The 24,442-nt window shown below is 39.7% G+C and overlaps 1 protein-coding gene across 1 annotated transcript in view; it reads left to right on the plus strand.

Moving 5' to 3' along the window:
• The window catches only part of XDH (xanthine dehydrogenase), a 198,541-nt gene that overhangs the window by 27,175 nt on the left and 146,924 nt on the right, over positions 1-24,442 (plus strand). Inside the window, exons 8-9 of the mRNA XM_053712630.1 lie at positions 697-780; positions 13,127-13,268. Coding sequence (XP_053568605.1) covers positions 697-780; positions 13,127-13,268 — 226 coding nt within the window. The remainder of the gene's footprint in view (positions 1-696; positions 781-13,126; positions 13,269-24,442) is intronic.

Here is a 24,442-nt window from a genome sequence, read left to right on the forward strand (position 1 = left end):
ACTTTACCTGCTGCACCAATGGTAGTTCTGGAGCTGTAATGGAGCAAGCTTTCTCATGTGAGCAAAGGAATAGAAAGGTCAACATTAATATGTACATGGGTGCATTTCAATTTTCAGTAGAAACATTTTTGCAATATACTTGCCTCTAGTTAGTTATTACTGTTTTCAGTGGCATACTCACGTATGCTGTGACGGCCTGTACACCAGTGTTCAAACTCAGACAGCTGATGGGGGTGTGTATTGTGTCAATGAAGACTTAATTTGTGTAATACAAGCCACTGCTAACTGACTGAGCAGTAAAGGTGTTTGAATACTTGTGCACGAGCCCGCACAGCCGCTTAAAAATAATTACTAGAAGCATTTTTGCTAATGGAAGTGTATTCCAAAAACGCTTCTATTTAAAATTGAAATGCACTCGTGCACACTTCAATTCTGACCTATTTATCACTTTAAGATGGCTGATTCCTAACCTGTCAGCAACCTCAGAGGCTGCAGATACCAAACACTCTGGACTCATTTATCATCTGGTTGCACAGGAGCCGTGGGTTGCACAAATGTTTGCTTGCACAGGAGGCCCTGATATCTAGGAACCATAGCACGCACATTGATAAATATCAATATCTATACTCAATTTTGTTTGTTGCATCCATTATTTTACAACTGTATATAACCATTAATTATATTTGTCTTGCATAGGTTATATCCTCAACACTGTTTGATCCATCTGAATTTCAGCCTCTGGACCCTACACAGGAGCCAATATTCCCCCCAGAATTACTGGTAAGAACTCTGCTATGGATACAATATGCAGCGCACACGGCATTATATCATGCAAATCACTAGGTGCTTCATATAATAATTAATGGGACATTAAACTGATGAGTACAACTGCAGTAGCAAGAGACCTACTCACTTGAGCGCCATCTTGTTATGAACATACTGTTGCATCATGTGACAGAAGCAGTGGTTTTTTACACATTGGTGATGTTTGTTTGACAGCTGTGCCTTATACTCTAGGTTAGCTTGCACATTAGAAAGCAGAAGAGTAATATTTTTTGCAAGTTAAAAGTTACATAAAAAATATAAAAAAAGTCTTCTGGGATAATATAGAGCAATGATAAACTGCTAAATACATCTTGTCAAGAAGACAACATTATTACTGATCTGTGTTTCCAATTTACTTCTATTATCAAATTTGCTTTGTTCTCATGATATTCTGAGGCCTATCTATCAAGCTCTGGATGGAGATTGATGCCCCGTGTTTCTGGCGAGCCTGCAGACTCGCCAGAAACAGCAGTTATGAAGCAGCGGTCACAAAGACCACTGCTCCAGAACCTGTCTGTCTGCTCTGAGCAGGCGGACAGACATCGCCGGAATTCAACCGATCGAGTACGATCGGGTTGATTGACACCTCCTTGCTGGCGGCCGCGAGTCTGCAGGGGGCGGCGTTGCACCAGCAACGCCGCCCCTTGCAAATAGATAACATTCTTGTAAAACTCCTGCCATATAGTACTCCAGAAATGGGCTGCTCCTAAGCATACAACCCTGCTTTTCAACAAATTATACCAAAATAACGAAAACAAATTGATAATAGAAGCGAATTAGAAAGTTGTTTAAAATCGGGTTTCATATCCCTTTACAAACATAGGGCTCATTTCCATTGAACTGTTAAAAATGGAGCCGTAAGCTACCGAAGTTGCCGGCAGCTAAAAGTAATTTAGCTGATTTGAACAGCCAATAGGATTTAATAGCCAATATGATTTAAGCAGCTCTCAAACTATTGGCTGATTTGAATATTTCAGCCAATAGGAATGCAAGGTACCCTAAATATAAAATGGGTACCATGCATTCAAGCTTCAGTGTGCTACAGAGATTGCATGAAGAGGAGGCTCCGCGCTGGATGTTGTCGTCGTCGCTGCCGGTCCTGGTTAGCTCTGCGCTGCCACAGCTCCGCGCCACCGGGATGAAGATAGAAGATGCCTCCGCGTTAGACGAAGATTTTGCCTTCCAGGATGAATACTTCTTGCCGTCTGGATGTAGATGGATGTCCGGACTTCAGGAACGGTGAGTACATTTTTTGGGGTTAATGTTAGGTTGTTTTTTATTTTTGGGGTGTTTTTTTTTAGATTAGGGATTTTTTTAATGGCCAGCAAAAAAGTTGATAGCCCTTTTAAGGGCAATGCCCATACAAATGCCCCTTTAAGGGCAATGGGTAGATTAGAGTTTTATAGTTAGGTCTTTGTTATTTTGGGGGGTTGCGTAGGTGGGGGATTTTACTGTTAGGGGCTAATTTGTATTTCTTTTTTTAGGTAAAAGAGCTGATCACTTTTAAGGGGTATTGGTAGTTTTGTCTAATATATAATAATCTTAGATTTTTTTTATTTGATGTAATCTTAGATTTTCTATTTAAATTAAATCTTAGGTTTTATTTTGTATATAATTTTAGGATTTTTTATTTAAATTTTAGATTAGGAATTTTAGTTTTGGTAGTTTAATTAATTTATTAGTTTAATAGTCTTTTATTTTATGTAATGGGGGTTAACTTAGATATATTGCGCTGTGGGGGGATGGCGGATTTGGGGTTAATAGTTTAAATAGGTACTTTGTGTTGTGTGGGGATGGTGGTTTAGAGGTTAATAAATTTTATTGTTAGTTGCATTGTAGGGGGATGGATGGCGGTTTAGAGGTTAATAACTTCTATTGTTAGTTGCGTTTACGGGGATGGTGGTTTAGTGGTTAATACATTTATTATAAGTTGCAATGTGGAGGGATGGCAGATAGAGGGGTTTTGACGGGTCCGGTTTATTTTTGGGAGACGGGTTAGATTTCAATGGGAAAAAGGTCTCAAAAAGCTAATTTTTCTTCCTATTTTACACCTAGTTGAGCTGGGTGTCATTTTTCTCAATGTATCGGCAGCCTCCCACATTGTATTAACGGTTTGCATGGTCATTGGAAACCTGGTATTATTTATAGATTAGCGGCTTCTGCTATTTTTTTTTATAGTTTAATATAGTTTTTATTGAGGTTATGTAAAAATACAACATATATGAAATGCCATAAAATATAGATATCAAATTATAAGACAAACAGAAACATTTTGAGTAAAGCAAAAATAGTACATTAAAGCTGTATGGCTAGTCATCTTAAACCTCTGTTTTATATTATATTCTGAAATGAGTTCCTCAATAAAAACAACGGGCTACTTTTGAACCCAACGAAGCTGATTAACACTGGGAGAGGAATTTGGCATTGAGAATGGTCATTTTTGGACCTGGTACTTAAAAGAGTAAGGTGGGGAGGTTCAGCAGACCCAAGCTGCTTTAAAGAGATGAAGAAGGGGGGAAAGAAAAAAGATGAAAAAAAGGGAGAAGCAGAAGGGATGTGGATGGGGGGGGGGAGGTGCGGTAGAACTCTTGTTAGAAGTGTGTCATGTCTAAGATTAAGGGAATATGAAGAGAGGAGAAGTAGGGGGTTAATGAAACCCAGTAAATAGAGACATCATAAATTTAAAATGGGTCTGGGTCTAGGGACTTCTACATTATCTGTATAGGAGCTAACAAAGCAGAATTATTAATTATTAGGTAATACTAGAGTATGAACTAATATCTTGCTATTCTGGGCTAAGGGCAGCTCCGGGAAGATGTCCAGTATCTAATATAGAGGAGGCTATGATCCGTGTCAGGGGACTCCCTAAGAGAATATATATGAGAAGAACTGGGGCCAGCTCACATAGGATTGGTTCCCTAATAAAAAATAAAAAAAAATAGTTGTGTGAAATTTGGGATAACAGTCTAGTGTTCCTCGAGCCAGACAGAACAGCCTGAAAGTAGGATCTAGTATTGTCCCACAATGAGGGAAATTAGATGCAAAAGAAGTGAAAGTTAGAGACCTGAATGCATTATGATTGAGACAGATGTAGGAAGCTTTATGTCCCTGTGTATATAATAGTGATTGGTGTAGGACATATGTAAATATCACATTACAATAATAGACTATCCACAGTTTTACAAATGTGTATACAAAATTAGAGAACAGGCCAAGATCCTACGTAATAATAACTTATAACATTGCCGTGTAGCCTTACATGCAGATTCCTAAGAACTTAGAGATAAAACAAACATAAAACCTAACATAAAAACATAAAATAAGCATAAGCAATAAGCAATAAACATGCGCCCTTTTTATTTGCTGTGAACTCAGTCACTTGTACCAAATTTCTCAGGCCTACCAGCCGTCATAGGGGCTCTTAGTGACTGGCGTTTGCTAGGCTGTGTTCTGGGTTTTAAACTGAAGCCTGATATCTAGGGTGACAAACTCTGAGAGTGGTTAACAAAACCTAAGTAGTAAGAACCACTGTATGATCTCGTGTGACATATGTCCCTTCCCTTTGGCACCTTGAGAAGTACCGTTAGGTAGAGGGAGTGTTGGGCTCCGGGTGTGTGTCCGCACTATCCCACTCCACATCTCAAGGCTTGAGGGGTTCCCGTCAGCTGACAGGGCTGTAGCAGGTATCTCAGTCCTCTGTGGGATCTCAGCATTCGGTTTTGTCTCTGGTGGATATGGAGGGGCTTACCCTCAATCAAGTCCCTGGAGACAGTAGGAATCAGGAGCGGATGAGTAGAACATAATGCTGCAGCTTGGCCAGCGGAGATCGCGGTTACAGTATTATGCGAGATGGAAGACTCAGACTTCAGTGGTTCAGGACCGCCCGTCTGGCAGTGCAGCTCCGTCTTGTGAATCTCCAGGGTCAGTGGAACATAGTTAGGAGTCGCGTAAGCATCACAAGCAAGATTAAAGGAAATTTTCACCTAAGTCTCCACCGCGATGTTGCAAGCATTGTTCCTAATAGGTTACAGAGGGTGGGAGTAGGTTGCCATTATGTAAGACTGACCACTAGACTGTTGTTATCTGAGTGAGGAGCTCTCGTTTAGTGGGTGGGCGAGTCGTTAGACATTAGCTGCCCGCTGTAGTAGTAATACAGCCGAAGCGATGTTGAGGCTTAATCCATGAGTCAGCGACCCAGGTATAGAGGCTCTCTGACCTCCCAAATTGAGGGGTTTCTAATAAGGAGAGAGGTTTGTTGTCCTTCTTCATTGCATGATATACCATGTGGAGTTAGGCTTAGAAAATGGCCGCTCTCAAGGGCCCTGGTTAGTTGCCCTACATAATCTTGCTCTGCAGATAAATACTTGAGTGTCTCTTCATCTTTAAACTTCTCCGGTAGAGTTCAAAAGCAATTAGTCACCTTGTGATGATCAGGTTAACTGGGCTGGACGGTCTGGGATATATTTATTTATAACATGTAGCTGGAGCTATAGCTCTGTGCGACCGTTCAGGCTCAAGGCTAGCCCCGCCCCGGCTTCTGATATTTTGTATGGGATACGAAAATGTTTTCGGCAGCCGGAGTCCGGTTGCCGAAATTGAGGTATAACGAGCTGTTGGAAGCAGTCGGTGAACAATATTGCTTCTGACAGCATATTTATCGGTTTGCGAGTGCACACAAACCTAATTACGGCTCAATGGAAAAGAGCCCATAGTTATCTAGGATTAATCATGCTTGTGCAATACCGCCAATCGTGTCAATCTTCCCGATCATATCTGATCAGAATGATTGCTGTCCGTCACCTCAGAGGTGGCGAACAAGTTAAGGAGCAGCGGAAACTGCAGCTCACGCGGAAACTGCAGCATATAGGGCATGATAAATCGGCTCCTATATCTATACCTGTGTATATTTATATAGATATATAGGTATAGAGATGTATATTTTACAAAAAATAGGAAAGTGTAAAAATGGCACTGGGGTATCCTAGAAAAATAGTACATTGTGTCTGCTACCCTGGAAAACCTATCAAGGAAAAGAGGATCCCTATAAACCTATTTCCTGATAGAAATAAAATGTAGAAAAAAAGAGGGGGTTGTAAACCAATGGCGCAATTTGTACTAGAATGTCATACCAATGTGGTGGACATATATATTAAAAGTATAAATGAATAAATATAAAAAATATAATAAATATAAACCAAGCAAATACCATATAGATGTTCCAAGGGTATGGAGTAACTAGTTACATTCCCCTCACACTCAAATAAATGTCAATTGCTGAGCCTATATTGACCCTAATCTGCCATTGTGGATAAATAAACAAATTACAGTACATGTAAATACGGTACAATACAATAAAAATAGCAAAATTAGGAAAAAAAGGAGTGTTCAAAGAACAAAAGGCTTTGATAATTCACAAATATCAACAATGTAACTAAATGTAGATGCTTAAAACAGTCCTGTAGATCACACTGTTATAGGTATGTAAAAAATATAGATAAATATAAAAATTATAGAAAATACATTAACAGCAATAAAAGTTCATGGAGAAATAATGAAAGTTGTAGCACATATAGACAAATCCCTTTGGGAGTCTACTTACACTCCTTAACCTCAATCGAATGAGGTAAGTGCCACACAGTGTAGGGAGAGTCCCTCAGGCTCACAATGGAAAGTCGTGCCGAAAGATATTGGTGATGAATCCGATCCTGAAGTCCACTCTTGGGCGTTTTGGCATGTAAAAAAAACAAAAGAGCAAAAAATAGTGCAACCCTCTATAATATACACAGAAGCTTTATTGTAACTTAATATGCTCACATAAAATAACCTCAATGTCATATGAGGTAATCATAATACCTTAATGTTTTTAAATACATCGATAAAATGCCCAAGATACACAGAGTTCAGGTAGTATGTGCAAACGTAATAAAATCCTGACGTGTTTCGAAGGGTTATGCACTTTCTCCCCTTCTTCCTCAGAGGATATCTATAACTAAATATATATATTTAAAAATAAAAAGGCCATTTACTTCTATGTGAAGAAAGTTAGCAGGGGTGTCAATCAGTCCGATCGTATAGGATCGGGCGGATTCATATCGGGCGGATTCATGTCCGCAGCCTGAGAGCAGACAGACAAGTTCGGAGATTGATAATTCGGCCCCTTTATGTATTGCACAAAGTGTTACTGCCCATTACTAGAGGATCTCCCTATCCCCCTAACCAGACCATGCTCCAGCTCCTTCCACCAGCAGCAGCAATGTTTATTTAAGTGTTTTTGTTCTCTATCCAGGGGGAACTTAGTTCCTCCTGCAAAAATAGTGCAGGAACTCCGTTCCCATGGGTTCCTCCTCGACTTGACCCCTGAATGTAAACGTTAACATAAATGTCTAAACATTAAATTAAAAACAAAATAGAGGTCAAGCTTACCTACCACCTATATTAAACGTGTGAAAACATAAATTCCGTATGCAGTACAATAAATTACAGGTGTGCTGTAAACATCTACAATACAGAGCACTTCCTGACTCGCACAGATCACAGGGAATCTGGAACACACACATTAGACAGACATTACAACAAGTAGCATTGAACTATTAGTTAAACTTGATTATAGAGTTATACTAGTAGTCCAGTTCAATGCTACTTGTTGTAATGTCTGTCTAATGTGTGTGTTCCAGATTCACTATGATGTGTGCGAGTCAGGAAGTGCTCTGTTTTGTAGATGTTTACAGGTTAACTGAAATTTACCATTACATTTAATTCTAAACAAATAGGACAAAAGGATGAAGGTAGCACTCTCAGTAACTGGAAAACACCTTTAATAGGAGGTCCTATTAAAGGTGTTTTCCAGTTGCTGAGAGTGCTACCTTCATCCTTTTGTCCTATTTGATTCCTTCAGATCTTGGTTGGGGGTCTGTGAAGGTTTGAGCACCTATCTCCTGCAAATCCTGCAGTGTTACATATGGAGGGGATGACCCAGGAGTGCTGATCCTAACATCACTTTATCTATTTAATTCTAAACAGAAATAAATAGTATAGGTTAGGCCTATTGTGTGAACTAAATAAATACTAAGGGGCCGATTTATCATGGCCCGAATGGGGCCAGATACATCTGTTTCCACGCGAGCCTTCAGGCTCGCCGGAAACAGGAGTTAAGAAGCAGCAGTCTTAAGACCACTGTTCCTTAACTCGTTCGCCACCTCTGAGGTGGTGTACAGCAATCAGCCCGATTACATACGATCGGGTTGATTGACACCCCCTGCTAGCGATTGGCCGCGAATCTGCAGGGGGCGGCATTGCACAAGCAGTTCACCAGACCGCTGCTCCATAACCCTGTCCGCCAGCTCTGAGCAGGCGGATACACATCGCCAAAAATCAACCCAATCGAGTACGATCGGTTGATTGACACCTCCCTGCTAGCGGTCGATTGGCCGTGAATCTGCAGGGGGCAGCGTTGCAACAGCAGCTCACAAGAGCTGCTGGTGCAATGCTGAATACGGAGAGCGTATCGCTCTCCGCATTCAGCGAGGTCTGACGGACCTGATCCGCACTGTCGGATGAGGTCCGACCAGACCTTTGATAAATATCCCCATAGGCTAATGCGAGTATGATACTTACACATGCCTGATCAGTACAGCTTCTAATTTAAGCATTTGCTCATTTATTCCCACTGTACCCTCTTTTTGTGTTTTTCATATACACATACAGTATATGCTCTTTGTATTTTTCATTCTATATTCCTATATATATCAATATATGGGGCCGATTTATCATTGTGCGTGCGGACATGGGGGGGTAGTTATCATCGTGTCAACTTTCCTGCCTTCGCCGGCCCAATACGCCCGCCTAAGCTCACCTACCTTCGCCGCCGCGGACCTGAAAAAATACGCCTAAGTTATCAAATAAAGCTGTCAAAAAGCCGCGGGGCGATGAGCAGCGGACTGTGAGAGTTATCAATCTTCCGATCTCGCTGCTCTTCGGCTTTTTCCCAGCTTTATTGCTAGCCTGTCACTAAGCACTCACACTAAACTGCACTGTTCTACCCCCTATACCGGCGCCCCCGGAGCCCCCCGCAACTAAATAAAGTTACTAACCCCTAAACCGCTGCTCCTAGACCCTGCCGCAACTCTGATAAATGTATTAACCCCTAAACCGCCGCTCCCTGACACCGCTGCCACCTACATTATACCTAGTAACCCCTATCCTGCCCCCCCTATACCGTCGCCCTCTGTAATAAAGTTATTAACCCCTATCCTGCCGATCCCGCACCTCGCTGCAAATAAATAAATAGTTTAACCCCTAAACCGCCGCTCCCTGAACCCGCCGCAACCTATCTTAAATTTATTAACCCCTATCCTGCCCCCCCTACACCGTCGCCACCTATAATAAATTTATTAACCCCTATCCTGCCCCCCACTACACCGCCGCCACTGTAATAAATTTATTAACCCCTAAACCTAAGTCTAACACTAACCCTAACACCCCCCTAACTTAAATATTAATTAAATAAATCTAAATAATATTTCTATTATTAACTAAATTAATCCTATTTAAAACTAAATACTTACCTATAAAATAAACCCTAATATACCTACAATATAAATAATAATTATATTGTAGCTATCTTAGGATTTATTTTTATTTTATAGGTAACTTTCAATTTATTTTAACTAGGTACAATAGCTATTAAATAGTTATTAACTATTTAATAGCTTACATAGCTAAAATAAAGAGAAATTTACCTGTAAAATAAAAACTAACCTAAGTTACAATTACACCTAACACTACACTATACTTTAATAAATTATTCCTATTTAAAACTAATTACTTACCTGTAAAATAAACCCTAAGATAGCTACAATGTAATTCATAATTACATTGTAGCTATTTTAGGATTTATATTTATTTTACAGGTACCTTTGTATTTATTTTAGCTAGTTAGAATAGTTATTAAATAGTTATTAACTATTTAATGACTACCTAGCTAAAAGAAATACAAAATTACCTGTAAAATAAATCCTAACCTAAGTTACAATTAAACCTAACACTACACTATCATTAAATTAATTAAATAAATTAAATACAAATAACTACAATTAAATACAATTACATAAACTAACTAAAGTACAAAAAATAAAAAAAACTAAGTTACAAAAAATAAAAAACATAAGTTACAAACATTTAAAAAATATTACAACAATTTTAAGCTAATTAAAGCTAATTAGACCTAATCTAAGCCCCCTAATAAAATAACAAAGCCCCCCAAAATAAAAACATTCCCTACCCTATTCTACATTAAAAAAGTTCAAAGCTCTTTTACCTTACCAGCCCTTAAAAGGGCCTTTTGTGGGGCATGCCCCAAAGAAAACTGCTCTTTTGCCTGTAAAAGAAAAATACAACCCCCCCAACATTAAAACCCACCACCCACATACCCCTAATCTAACCCAAACCCCCCTTAAAATAACCTAACACTAATCCCCTGAAGATCATCCTACCTTGAGTCGTCTTCACTCAGCCGAGCCACCAATTAAGGTAGGAAAAATCTGATTGGCTGATTGAATCAGCCAATCAGATTGAGATCGCATTCTATTGGCTGATCGGAACAGCCAATAGAATGCGATCTCAATCTGATTGGCTGATTCAATCAGCCAATCAGATTTTTCCTACCTTAATTCCGATTGGCTGATAGAATCCTATCAGCCAATCGGAATTGAAGGGACGCCATCTTGGATGACGTCCCTTAAAGGAGCCTTCATTCGTCGTTAGTCCTTCGGGGAAGAAGGATGTTCCGCGTCGGCGGGATGAAGATCGATCCTGAAGCAAGAAGATTGAAGACCCACTTGGAAGATGACATCGCCCGGATGGAAGATGATCTTCAGCGCCGCTTGGAAGATGACATCGGCCGGATGGAAGACTTCTTCAGCGCCGCTTGGAGGATCACTTCATTGGATGGAAGACTTCTTCAGCGCCCCTTGGAGGATCACTTCTGGCGCTCCGGATTTCCTCTTCAGTTCCATCGGTGGCTCGGCTGAGTGAAGACGACTAAAGGTAGGATGATCTTCAGGGGATTAGTGTTAGGTTATATTAAGGGGGGTTTGGGTTAGATTAGGGGTATGTGGGTGGTGGGTTTTAATGTTGGGGGGGGGGTTGCATTTTTCTTTTACAGGCAAAAGAGCAGTTTTCTTTGGGGCATGCCCCACAAAAGGCCCTTTTAAGGGCTGGTAAGGTAAAAGAGCTTTGAACTTTTTTAATGTAGAATAGGGTAGGGAATGTTTTTATTTTGGGGGGCTTTGTTATTTTATTAGGGGGCTTAGATTAGGTGTAATTAGCTTAAAATTGTTGTAATATTTTTTAAATGTTTGTAACTTATGTTTTTTATTTTTTGTAACTTAGCTTTTTTTATTTTTTGTACTTTAGTTAGTTTATGTAATTGTATTTAATTGTAGTTATTTGTATTTAATTTATTTAATTAATTTAATGATAGTGTAGTGTTAGGTTTAATTGTAACTTAGGTTAGGATTTATTTTACAGGAAATTTTGTATTTCTTTTAGCTAGGTAGTTATTAAATAGTTAATAACTATTTAATAACTATTCTAACTAGCTAAAATAAATACAAAGTTACCTGTAAAATAAATATAAATCCTAAAATAGCTACAATGTAATTATGAATTACATTGTAGCTATCTTAGGGTTTATTTTACAGGTAAGTATTTAGTTTTAAATAGGAATAATTTATTAAAGTATAGTGTAGTGTTAGGTGTAATTGTAACTTAGGTTAGTTTTTATTTTACAGGTAAATTTCTCTTTATTTTAGCTAGGTAAGCTATTAAATAGTTAATAACTATTTAATAGCTATTGTACCTAGTTAAAATAAATTGAAATTTGCCTGTAAAATAAAAATAAATCCTAAGATAGCTACAATATAATTATTATTTATATTGTAGCTATATTAGGGTTTATTTTAAAGGTAAGTATTTAGTTTTAAATAGGATTAATTTAGTTCATAATAGAAATATTATTTAGATTTATTTAATTAATATTTAAGTTAGGGGGTTTTAGGGTTAGTGTTAGACTTAGGTTTAGGGGTTAATACATTTCTTACAGTGGCGGCGGTGTAGTGGGGGGCAGGATAGGGGTTAATAAATTTATTACAGTGGCGGCGGTATAGTGGGGGGCAGGATAGGGGTTAATAAATTTATTACAGTGGCGGCAGTGTAGTGGGGGGCAGGATAGGGGTTAATAAATTTATTACAGTGGCGGCGGTGTAGTGGGGGGCAGGATAGGGGTTAATAAATTTATTATAGGTGGCGATGGTGTAGGGGAGGCAGGATAGGGGTTAATACATATATTATAGTTGCGGTGGGCTCCGGGAGCGGCGGTTTAGGGGTTAATATATATAGAGTAGCTTGCGGTGGGCTCCGGGAGCGGCGGTTTAGGGGGTAATACATTTATTTAGTTGCGGCGGTGTAGGGGGGACAGATTAGTGGTGTTTAGACTCGGGGTACGTGTTAGGGTGTTAGGTGCAGACAATTCCCATAGGAATCAATGGGATGTCTGGCAGCAGCGAACTTGTACTTTCGCTATGGTCAGACTCCCATTGATTCCTATGGGATCCGCCGCCTCCAGGGTGGCGGATTGAAAACCAGGTACGCTGGGCCGTAAAAGTGCTGAGCGTACCTGCTAGTTTTTTGATAACTAGCAAAAGTAGTCAGATTGTGCCGCACTTGTGTGCGGAACATCTGGAGTGACGTAAGAATCGATCTGTGTCGGACTGAGTCCGGCGGATCGAAGTTTACGTCACAAAATTCTACTTTTGCCGGTCTGTAGCCTTTGATAACTAAGGCGAATCAGCCTCGCCACAAATACGCTGCGGAATTCCAGCGTATTTGAGGTTGACGGCTTGATAACTACCCCCCTTGATCTGCTGTAGCATACGCTGTTGGCATAAAGTTACATGTTCTATTTAATTACAGTATTTTTTTTTATGTATTGACCCTTTAATCTTTTCTATGTAAATAGTATATTTATATTTTTATATATATATATATTTAATATATTTAAATATGTGCTTTTTAGTTTATTTTGAATTTAATATTCTTTTAAGTCACGTTTAAGGAACTAACCGTTTCAGATGGTAATATAATGATTAGTGTAAGTTCACAGTAGCTTGCAGAAGAACGCAGTAGCAACGGTAGCAGCATTTTATTTCAATGTTTTGCAAGCACAGGATAATTGCCTTGAAGGGGAAATATAATATGCCAACTCTACAGATTACCGTTGTTGTTTTTTTGTCTTTTTCTAAAGATTCATAAAGATGAGGCGCTGAAACCGCTATATGTTAAAGGTGAAGAAGTCACATGGATCCAACCAACCAATCTCAATCAGCTTCTGAGTCTGAAAGCTCATTATCCAGAGGCTAAACTTGTGGTGGGCAACACTGAAGTGGGTGAGTATGAAGGAAAAGGGCACATCCGCTAACCATCTAGTAATTCTTCTGCAAACATTACCTAATGTGGGCACGATTACAAGTGGAGCCGTATTTAGTGCTTTTGCTCCCGGGTAAACATTGTTTAAAGTAATTGTTTAAAGCAGGCTGGTTAATGTGCGTAAGTTGAAAGTAAATGGTTTACACGCAAGCAAAACCAGATGCATAGGGATATATATTTAAAAATACAAAGAACAATTCCCCTTATGTGAAGAACGTTAGAATATAAAATATTTGCAGTAAATACTCAGTAACACACATTAAAAATATTAATATTGAATAATAAAGATGTTTATGTTATTTGAGTAGAAAGGGCTCCAAAGTGTATATATACAAGGGTTGTACTAAAAGTAATGCCTGTCAGGTAATAAGTGCTTTATTAACAATATTAGACATGTGGAGCTACAACCATGTGTAGAGTAACTCTTTACCTACAACATGGTACTATCATAATAGTCTCCTCTAGTGGCAATGCATTTACGCCACTGTTGAACCCAGAAACTGATAGTGTCTTTCACTTGCCCTGAAGACTTTCATTGACCTAACAAGAAGAAGTCTGAGAGTGCGAGAACAAGGCCTTCCTTTAACCCCCCAGGTAGAGAAAAAAAATAGTGTATATGGGGGAATTACATCAGGATTTACCCACAGCCACTTGGGTAATGTCAGGTTTACCGGGTAATCCTAGGATTACTGGGATTTCTGAATTTACCCGTAACATATATATATATATCAGCCCTTTGCAGTCATATACATGGCCATATACCTTTGAACCCTTATAAAAAATGTTTTATTAATATTTATATAAAAATGTTTTAGCAGATAGTGTATAAATGAGTGCAACACTTTATTTTAATGTATTTATGTTATGTTTGCTATACATTTTATTTTAACTCTAAGGAGCCGATTAATTTAATTTATTTAAGTGCGAGCGGACTTGATACGCTGTCGGCATTTATCATTGCACAAGCAGTTCTTGACGCAAAACCGCCCCCTGCAGATTCAATCGGCCGCTAGCAGGGGGTGTCAGCCCAATCGTATAGGATTGGGTGGATTGAAGACCGAAGCCCAGGAATAGGCAAGGTGTCCGTGACTAGCCCTTGCAGTGTCCGCCACAACCTTAGTATATCTTTTCTTTCTGATTAAATATTAGGAATAAAAAAAAATATGTAGTGTGAATAAATTTAGTGGCTTGTCAAGAGACTGCTAGCGATATTAGATGATAAGTTATGGAATAAAGCCTGAGTGAAATACTGAATGTGTATCTGCATCTGTATAATAACACCCAGCTCTATACAAAGACACAGTAGTGACACTGGCACATGCGTATAGCCAGACAAGGGCTGGTTATAGGATCAGTGGTATCTGCATCAGTCTAATAACACCCAGCACTGTATAATGACACAGTAGTGACACTGGCACATGGGTATAGCCAGAGGAGGGCTGGTTATAGAATCAGTGGTATCTGCATCAATATAATAACACCCAGCACTATATAATGACACAGTAGTGACACTGGCTCATGGGTATAGCCAGACAAGGGCTGGTTATAGAATCAGTGGCATCTGCATCTGTATAATAACACCCAGCACTATACAAAGACACAGAAGTGACACTGGCACATGGGTATAGCCAGAGGAGGGCTGGTTATAGGATCAGTGGTATCTGCATCAGTATAATAACACCCAGCACTATATAATGACACAGTAGTGACACTGGCACATGGGTATAGCCAGAGGAGGGCTGGTTATAGAATCAGTGGTATCTGCATCAGTATAATAACACCCAGCACTATATAATGTCACAGTAGTGACACTGGCATATGGGTATAGCCAGAGGAGGGCTGGTTATAGGATCAGTGTTATCTGCATCTGTATAATAACACCCAGCGCTATATAATGACACAGTAGTGACACTGGCACATGTGTATAGCCAGAGGAGGGCTGGTTATAGGATCAGTGGTATCTGCATCAGTATAATAACACCCAGCACTATATAATGACACAGTAGTGACACTGGCATATGGGTATAGCTAGAGGAGGGCTGGTTATAGGATCAGTGGAATCTGCATAAGTATAAATAACACCCGTCACTATATAAAGACACAGTAGTGACACTGGCTCATGGGTATAGCCAGAGAGGAGGGCTGGTTATAGGGTCAGTGGTATCTGCATCAGTATAATAACAACCAGCACTATATAATGACACAGTAGTGACACTGGCTCATGGGTATAGCCAGAGGAGGGCTGGTTATAGGATCAGTGGAATCTGCATCTATATAATAACACCCAGCAATATATCATGACACAGTAGTGACACTGGCTCATGGGTATAGCTAGAGGAGGGCTGGTTATAGGATCAATGGAATCTGCATCAGTATAATAACACCAAGCACTATACAGACACAGTAGTGGCACTGGCTCATAGGTATAGCCAGAGGAGGGCTGGTTATAGGATCAATGGAATCTGCATCAGTATAATAACACCAAGCACTATAAAATGACACAGTAGTGACACTGGCATATGGGTATAGCTAGAGGAGGGTTGGTTATAGGATCAGTGGAATCTGCATAAGTATAAATAACACCCGTCACTATACAAAGACACAGTAGTGACACTGGCTCATGGGTATAGCTAGAGGAGGGCTGGTTATAGGATCAATGGAATCTGCATCAGTATAATAACAACCAGCACTATATAATGACACCGTAGTGACACTAGCACATGGGTATAGCCAGAGGAGGGCTGGTTATAGGATCAGTGGAATCTGCATCAGTATAATAACCCCAAGCACTATACAGACACAGTAGTGACACTGGCTCATAGGTATAGCCAGAGGAGGGCTGGTTATAGGGTCAGTGGTATCTGCATCAGTATAACAACACCCAGCACTATATAATGACACTGTAGTGACACTGGCTCATGGGTATAGCCAGACAAGGGCTGGTTATAGGGTCAATGGTATCTGCATCAGTATAATTACACCCAGCACTATATAATGACACAGTAGTGACACTGGCACATGCATATAGCCAGACAAGGGCTAGTTATAGGATCAGTGGTATCTGCATCAGTATAACACCCAGCACTATATAATGACACTGTAGTGACACTGGCTCATTGGTATAGCCAGACAAGGGCTGGTTATAGGGTCAATGGTATCTGCATCTGTATAATAACACCCAGCGCTATATAATGACAATGTAGTGACACTGGCACATGGGTATAGCCAGAGGAGGGCTTTTTATAGGGTCAGTGGTATCTGCATCAGTATAATAACACCCAGCGCTATATAATGACACAGTAGTGACACTGGCACATGGGTATAGCCAGAGGAGGGCTGGTTATAGGATCAGTGGTATCTGCATCAGTATAATAACACCCAGCACTACATAATGACACAGTAGTGACACTGGCACATGGGTATAGCCAGAGGAGGGCTGGTTATAAGATCAGTGGTATCTGCATCAGTATAATAATACCCTGCACTATATAATGACACAGTAGTGACACTGGCACATGCGTATAGCAAGACAAGGGCTGGTTATAGGATCAGTGGTATCTGCATAAGTATAATAACACCCAGCACTATATAATGACACATTAGTGACACTGGCACATGCGTATAGCAAGACAAGGGCTGGTTATAGGGTCAGTGGTATCTGCATCAGTATAATAACACCCAGCACTATATAATGACACAGTAGTGACACTGGCTCATGGGTATAGCCAGAGGAGGGCTGGTTATAGGATCAGTGGTATCTGCATCAGTATAATAATACCCTGTACTATACAAAGACACAGTAGTGACACTGGCTCATGGGTATAGCCAGAGGAGGGCTGGTTATAAGATCAGTGGTATCTGCATCAGTATAATAACAACCAGCACTATATAATGACACAGTAGTGACACTGTCTCATGGGTATAGCCAGAGGAGGGCTGGTTATAGGATCAGTGGTATCTGCATCAGTATAATAACACCCAGCTCTATACAAAGACACAGTAGTGACACTGGCACATGGGTATAGCAAGACAAGGGCTGGTTATAGGATCAGTGGTATCTGCATCAGTATAATAACACCCAGCACTATATAATGACACAGCAGTGACACTGGCACATGCGTATAGCAAGACAAGGGCTGGTTATAGGGTCAGTGGTATCTGCATCAGTATAATAACACCCAGCACTATATAATGACACAGTAGTGACACTGGCTCATGGGTATAGCCAGAGGAGGGCTGGTTATAGGATCAGTGGTATCTGCATCAGTATAATAATACCCTGCACTATACAAAGACACAGTAGTGACACTGGCTCATGGGTATAGCCAGAGGAGGGCTGGTTATAGAATCAGTGGTATCTGCATCAGTATAATAACAACCAGCACTATATAATGACACAGTAGTGACATTGGCTCATGGGTATAGCCAGAGGAGGGCTGGTTATAGGATCAGTGGTATCTGCATCAGTATAATAACAACCAACACTATATAATGACACAGTAGTGACACTGGCTCATGGGTATAGCCAGAGAGGAGGGCTAGTTATAGGATCAGTGGTAACCGCATCAGTATAATAACAACCAGCACTATATAATGACACAGTAGTGACACTGGCTCATGGGTATAGCCAGAGGAGGGCTGGTTATAGGATCAGTGCTATCTGCATCAGTATAATAACAACCAGCACTATATAATGACACAGTAGTGACACTGGCACATGTGTATAGCCAGAGGAGGGCTGGTTATAGAATCAGTGGTATCTGCATCAGTATAATAACACCCAGCACTATATAATGACACAGTAGTGACACTGGCACATGTGTATAGCCAGAAGAGGGCTGCTTATAGGATCAGTTGTATCTGCATCAGTATAGTAACACCCAGCGCTATATAATGACACAGTAGTGACACTGGCGCATGTGTATAGCCAGAAGAGGGCTGGTTATAGGATCAGTTGTATCTGCATCAGTATAGTAACACCAAGCACTATATAATGACACAGTAGTGACACTGGCGCATGTGTATAGCCAGAAGAGGGCTGCTTATAGGATCAGTTGTATCTGCATCAGTATAGTAACACCCAGCGCTATATAATGACACAGTAGTGACACTGGCGCATGTGTATAGCCAGAAGAGGGCTGGTTATAGAATCAGTGGTATCTGCATCAGTATAATAACACCAAGCACTATATAATGACACAGTAGTGACACTGGCACATGGGTATAGCCAGAGGAGGCCTGGTTATAGGATCAGTGGTATCTGCATCAGTATAATAACACCAAGCACTATATAATGACACAGTAGTGACACTGGCACATGGGTATAGCCAGAGGAGGCCTGGTTATAGGATCAGTGGTATCTGCATCAGTATAATAACACCAAGCACTATATAATGACACAGTAGTGACACTGGCACATGGGTATAGCCAGAGGAGGCCTGGTTATAGGATCAGTGGTATCTGCATCAGTATAATAACACCAAGCACTATATAATGACACAGTAGTGACACTGGCACATGGGTATAGCCAGAGGAGGGCTGGTTATAGGATCAGTGGTATCTGCATCAGTATAATAACCCCAAGCACTATAAAATAATGTTTCTAATTTCAAATGTACCTTGGTGTCCTTCACTAAGGTCTGTACTTTAAAAAATGTCCGCCACAGCCTTTGTCTGTGCCTAACCCTGCCGATGCCTCAGAGCAGACGGATCAGTTATGGAGCAGCGGTCTTTAGACTAATTTTACTTGGGCTTGAGCAAATGTGTTTACTTTACGTAATGCACATGCAAGTTAATGCTGGCATGATATTGCAATATTGCGCCTGTTCTAGATTACAAGCACGCCACTTGTAATCTAGCCCTTTAATTTGTGTACTGCTGATCCTAGATTCTCAGAGGTTAAACACATAGGTAAAGTAATAGGTGTAGAAGTCACCATGAGCGTCCGCAGAAATTTTCCCAGTGGGGGGCAAAAATGTTAACTATGCCCAGAGAATAAAGAAACAAACAAACAAACATATATATATGAATTAGGGGTTGAAAATGATCCCAAAATAATGATAGTCCTAGTTTACTCGTACACTATACATTTTGGTGTGACTATATGCTTTAACTTTTATACATTTCTCTTTTTTTGGGGGGGTTTAATAAAATGAAAATCTTTTTTCAGACTTAAGGCCAGATTATAAGTGAAGCGCTAAGGGGTTTATCGCAGCTGTTTGCCCGTGTCGGGTTATCTGCTCGTATTAGAAGTTGAAAGTAAACACGATCACTTGAGCGTAATGAAAGTAAAAGCGCATCGGGTTAGCGTAACCTCAGAGCTCTGGTTAACTGTTTAACAAAACACATCAAAAATACATTACAAAGTACAGTTACACGTATAATAACACCATCTTATAAACATTATTTTACAAAATAACATTGCACAAAAAAGTTAGGAAGACTCAAAGATATGAGGTCTCAGGCAGGTAAAGGAATTTAACGTTGAGATAGATACATATACATGTCTAAATATGTATATGTATTGTATGTGTATATGTATACATATGTATTTATGTATTTATGTGTATATATGTATTTATATGTGTATATATGTATTTATATGTATATATATGTATTTATATGTATATATATGTATTTTTGTGTATATATGTATTTATATGTGTATATATGTATTTATATGTGTATATATGTATTTATGTATATATATGTATTTATGTGTATATATGTATTTATATGTGTATATATGTATTTATATGTGTATATATGTATTTATATGTATATATATGTATTTTTGTGTATATATGTATTTATATGTGTATATATGTATTTATGTATATATATGTATTTATGTGTATATATGTATTTATATGTGTATATATGTATTTATATGTGTATATATGTATTTATATGTGTATATATGTATTTATATGTATATATATATGTATTTTTGTGTATATATGTATTTATATGTGTATATATGTATTTATAGACATATATAAACCCATACATACATATGTACACACAGTTAAGTAGTTGAAAACATGTAAAATATATTGATGCAATATATTAATAATTAATAAAGTGTTATACTATGTATTTACTGTAAATATTTTACATTCCAATATTCTTCACTTAGCAGAATATGTTCAAAGTATTTGTAAATACATATTCTTATATATCTCTCTATATATCTATATATAATCATCCATATATGTAGGTATACATATATATTGTACCAAAATACCATCAGATATATGTTGAGATATGTATTTATGAACACATAGAATATATTCTTGTATGTGAAGAACGTTGGAATGGGAAATATTCATATTTTCATGTCTGGTTAGCACACTTAAGAATATGCAATCGGGTTTGCACGCGAGTAGGGTGTTAGTTTTCCCCCCACACTTTTTTTGCTCCATTGACTTCTATTGGGAATAGGTTGTTGCGCGTGCAATAATTTAAGCTTGGCTTTTTATGCATGTCGGGTTAGTGTGTAATCGGAAACGGTTTACTTTCAACTCATAAAACGAGCACTACCTGACGGGAGCAAAAAGTTCACTTCTAGCACAGTTATCGCTCGTGCAGGAGCATTAAATATTGTTCCACTTGCAATGTGGCCCTTAGGGGCCGATTTATTATTTGTCGGACAGACATGATTCGCTGTAGTGGATCATGTCCGCCTGACATCGCTGAATGCCAACAGCGTATGCTTGTGCAATGCCGCCCCCTGCATATTTGCGGCCAAGGCCATTCGGCCCTTAATATATCGGCCCCAAGTGTTTTGTTTATTTGATATGCTGCTTTATACAGTTATAAAGAAGAAAAACATAATAAAAATTAAGCAAAAACAGTACATTAAGATATGCAAAATAAACATTCTTCTATTAGTGCTATTGGCAAAACCTTTAACAAACGATTCCAATTTGTGATTAGGACTATGCAAAGAAAGTAATAACTCAGAGTACATTACCAATAAAGGGACACTAAAGTCAAAATTAAACTTAAATTGACTGTATAGAGCATGTCAACTTTTCAGTTTATTTCTGTAATCAATTTTGCTTAGTTCTCTTGGTATCCTTTATCAAAGGGTAACCTAGGTGAGCTCAGGAGTGTGCATGTGTCTCTAGCCATCTGCCAGCAGTGTTTGCAACATTGTTTATAGCAATGTTATACATAGATACAATAGACTGCTAAATACACGTGCACGCTCCTGATCTTCTATCAGCCTACATAGCTTTACTCTTAGCAAATGATATCAACAGAACAAAGCAAAATTGATAATAGAAGTAAAATAGAAAGTTTTTTAAAATTGTATGCTTCATCGTGAAAGTTTAATTGTGACCTTACTGTCCCTTTAATGAGATACCTTATTCTTTGTTGCAGTTAGAAAGGTTGTGGGAGTGGGAATATAATATGGAAGTCACTGACACAGTGCACCCCCCACTACCACTTGTGCAGAGGGTCTGAACACACAAATAAATATATAATAGGGAGGTTATAGTGTAGAGTTTAAGATCACTGGTACAGTGCATTCCCACTAGCTGTGTAAAGGGTCAGGTAATACTTCCAGCTGCCTTCCCCGGTGTGTACAGGAGCTCATAGCCTCATACGAACAGTAAATCCCCCTACATGGTGCAGAATTAAACTCCTGACTGAGACACATACACACACAGCATGGAGTGCGCCTTCCAGAAAGCTCCCTCCCCACCACTGAACAATGCATGCTGTGAATTAGAGTCCAGAACTGCAGGAGCACAATACTGAGAGGGAAATAGTGAACTATAAATTCCAGAATGCTATGAAACTTCCTCTAAAACAGATTTACATTTAGGGTGATTGAAAGAAAAAAAAAAAAGTACATTCAATTGTCTTTTTCTCCTGCAGTTTGTACTCCAGGTGGGGAGGAAAATCCAGGTGGTAGGGGCAAATGCCCCCCTGTGAACACCCATAGCAGTTACACAACCCACCAATCACTTGCCACGTTCTGTTTAGGATCTATGCGGCTCCTATGCAGTACTTTACTTATGTGTATAACTTATTTTGGGGGGAATAAACTCAGTTATATAGGATCAGTAATGCAAAGATGTATTCTCTAAATAGTGCTGTTTCCAGAAAGGGTGATTGCATATAAGTGGTTTTGGTCTCAAGCTGGGAGGTTAGTGGTGGGTCTAGCTGTGCAGCTAGTGGTATATCTAGTTGTGTGTTAGTGGTCTGTCTAAGTGTTCAGTTAGTTCTGTGTCTAACTGTGCGGTTAGTTCTGTGTCTAACTGTGCAGGTAGTGGTGTGTCTAGCTAGTGGTTAGTGTTGTGTCCTGCTGAGCGGTTAGTGGTGTGTCCAGCTGAGCGGTTAGGGGTGTGTCCAGCTGAGTTGTTAGTGGTGTATCTAGTTGTGTGTTTAGTGGTGTGTCTAACTGTGCGGTTAGTGGTGTGTCTAACTGTGCGGTTAGTGGTGTGTCTAACTGTGCGGTTAGTGGTGTGTCTAACTGTGCGGTTAGTGGTGTGTCTAGTTGTGTGTTAGTGGTGTGTCTAAGTGTTTGCTGTCTTGCTGTGTGGTTAGTGGTATGTCTAGCTGTGTGGTTAGTGGTGTGTCTAGCTGTGCCGTTAGTGGTGTTTTTAATTGTTCAATCAGTTCTATCTTTATCTGTGTGGTTAGTGGTGTGTCTAGTTGTGTGTTAGTGGTGTGTCTAAGTGTTCAGTTAGTTCTGTGTCTAACTGTGCAGTTAGTGGTGTGTCTAGTTGTGCAGTTAGTGGTGTGTCTAACTGTGCGGTTATTGGTGTGTCTAACTGTGCGGTTAGTGGTGTGTCTAACTGTGCGGTTAGTGGTGTGTCTAGTTGTGTGTTAGTGGTGTGTCTAAGTGTTTGCTGTCTTTCTGTACGGTTAGTGGTGTGTCTAGCTGTGCAGTTAGTGGTGTGTCTAGATGTGTGCAGTTAGTGGTGTGTCTAGTTGTGTAGTTAGTGGTTTGTCTAGCTGTGCAGTTAGTTGCCTGTCTAACTGTGCGGTTAGTGGTGTGTCTAGTTGTGTGTTAGTGGTGCGTCTAAGTGTTCACTGTCTTGCTGTGCAGTTAGTGGTGTGTCTAGTTGTGTTTTAGTGGTGTGTCTAAGTGTTCAGTTAGTTCTGTGTCTAACTGTGCGGTTAGTTGTGTGTCTAGCTGTGTGGTTAGTGGTGTGTCTAGCTGTTTGTTAGTGGTGTGTCTAGATGTGCAATTAATGGTGTGTCTAGCTGTGCTGTTAGTGGTGTGTCTATCTGTGCAGTTAGTGGTGTGTCTAGTTGTGTGCAGTTAGTGGTGTGTCTAGTTGTGTGTTAGTGGTGTGTCTAAGTTTTCACTTTCTTGCTGTGCGGTTAGTGGTGTGTCTAGCTGTGCAGTTAGTGGTGTGTCTAGTTGTGTGCAGTTAGTGGTGTGTCTAGTTGTGTGTTAGTGGTGTGTCTAAGTGTTCACTGTCTTGCTGTGCGGTTAGTGGTGTGTCTAGTTGTGTTTTAGTGGTGTGTCTAAGTGTTCAGTTAGTTCTGTGTCTAACTGTGCGGTTAGTGGTGTGTCTAGCTGTGTGGTTAGTGGTGTGTCTAGCTGTGTGTTAGTGGTGTGTCTAGTTGTGCAATTAGTGGTGTGTCTAGCTGTGCTGTTAGTGGTGTGTCTAGCTGTGCAGTTAGTGGTGTGTCTAGTCGTGTGCATTTAGTGGTGTGTCTAGTTGTGTGTTAGTGGTGTGTCTAAGTGTTCAATTAGTTCTGTGTCTAACTGTGCGATTAGTGGTGTGTCTAGCTAGTGGTTAGTGGTTTGTCTAGCTGTGCAGTTAGTGGTGTGTCTAGATGTGCAGTTAGTGGTGTGTCCAGCTGAGCAGTTAGTGGTGTATCTAGTTGTGCGGTTTGTGGTGTTTTTAATTGTTCAATCAGTTCTGTCTTTATCTGTGTGGTTAGTGGTGTGTCTAGTTGTGTGTTAGTGGTGTGTCTAAGTGTTCAGTTAGTTCTGTGTCTAACTGTGCGATTAGTGGTGTGTCTAGCTAGTGGTTAGTGGTTTGTCTAGCTGTGCAGTTAGTGGTGTGTCTAGATGTGCAGTTAGTGGTGTGTCCAGCTGAGCAGTTAGTGGTGTGTCTAGATGTGCAGTTAGTGGTGTGTCCAGCTGAGCAGTTAGTGGTGT

This window comes from Bombina bombina, chromosome 4 (assembly GCF_027579735.1).
Source record: "Bombina bombina isolate aBomBom1 chromosome 4, aBomBom1.pri, whole genome shotgun sequence".
Taxonomy (NCBI): Eukaryota; Metazoa; Chordata; class Amphibia; order Anura; family Bombinatoridae; genus Bombina; species Bombina bombina.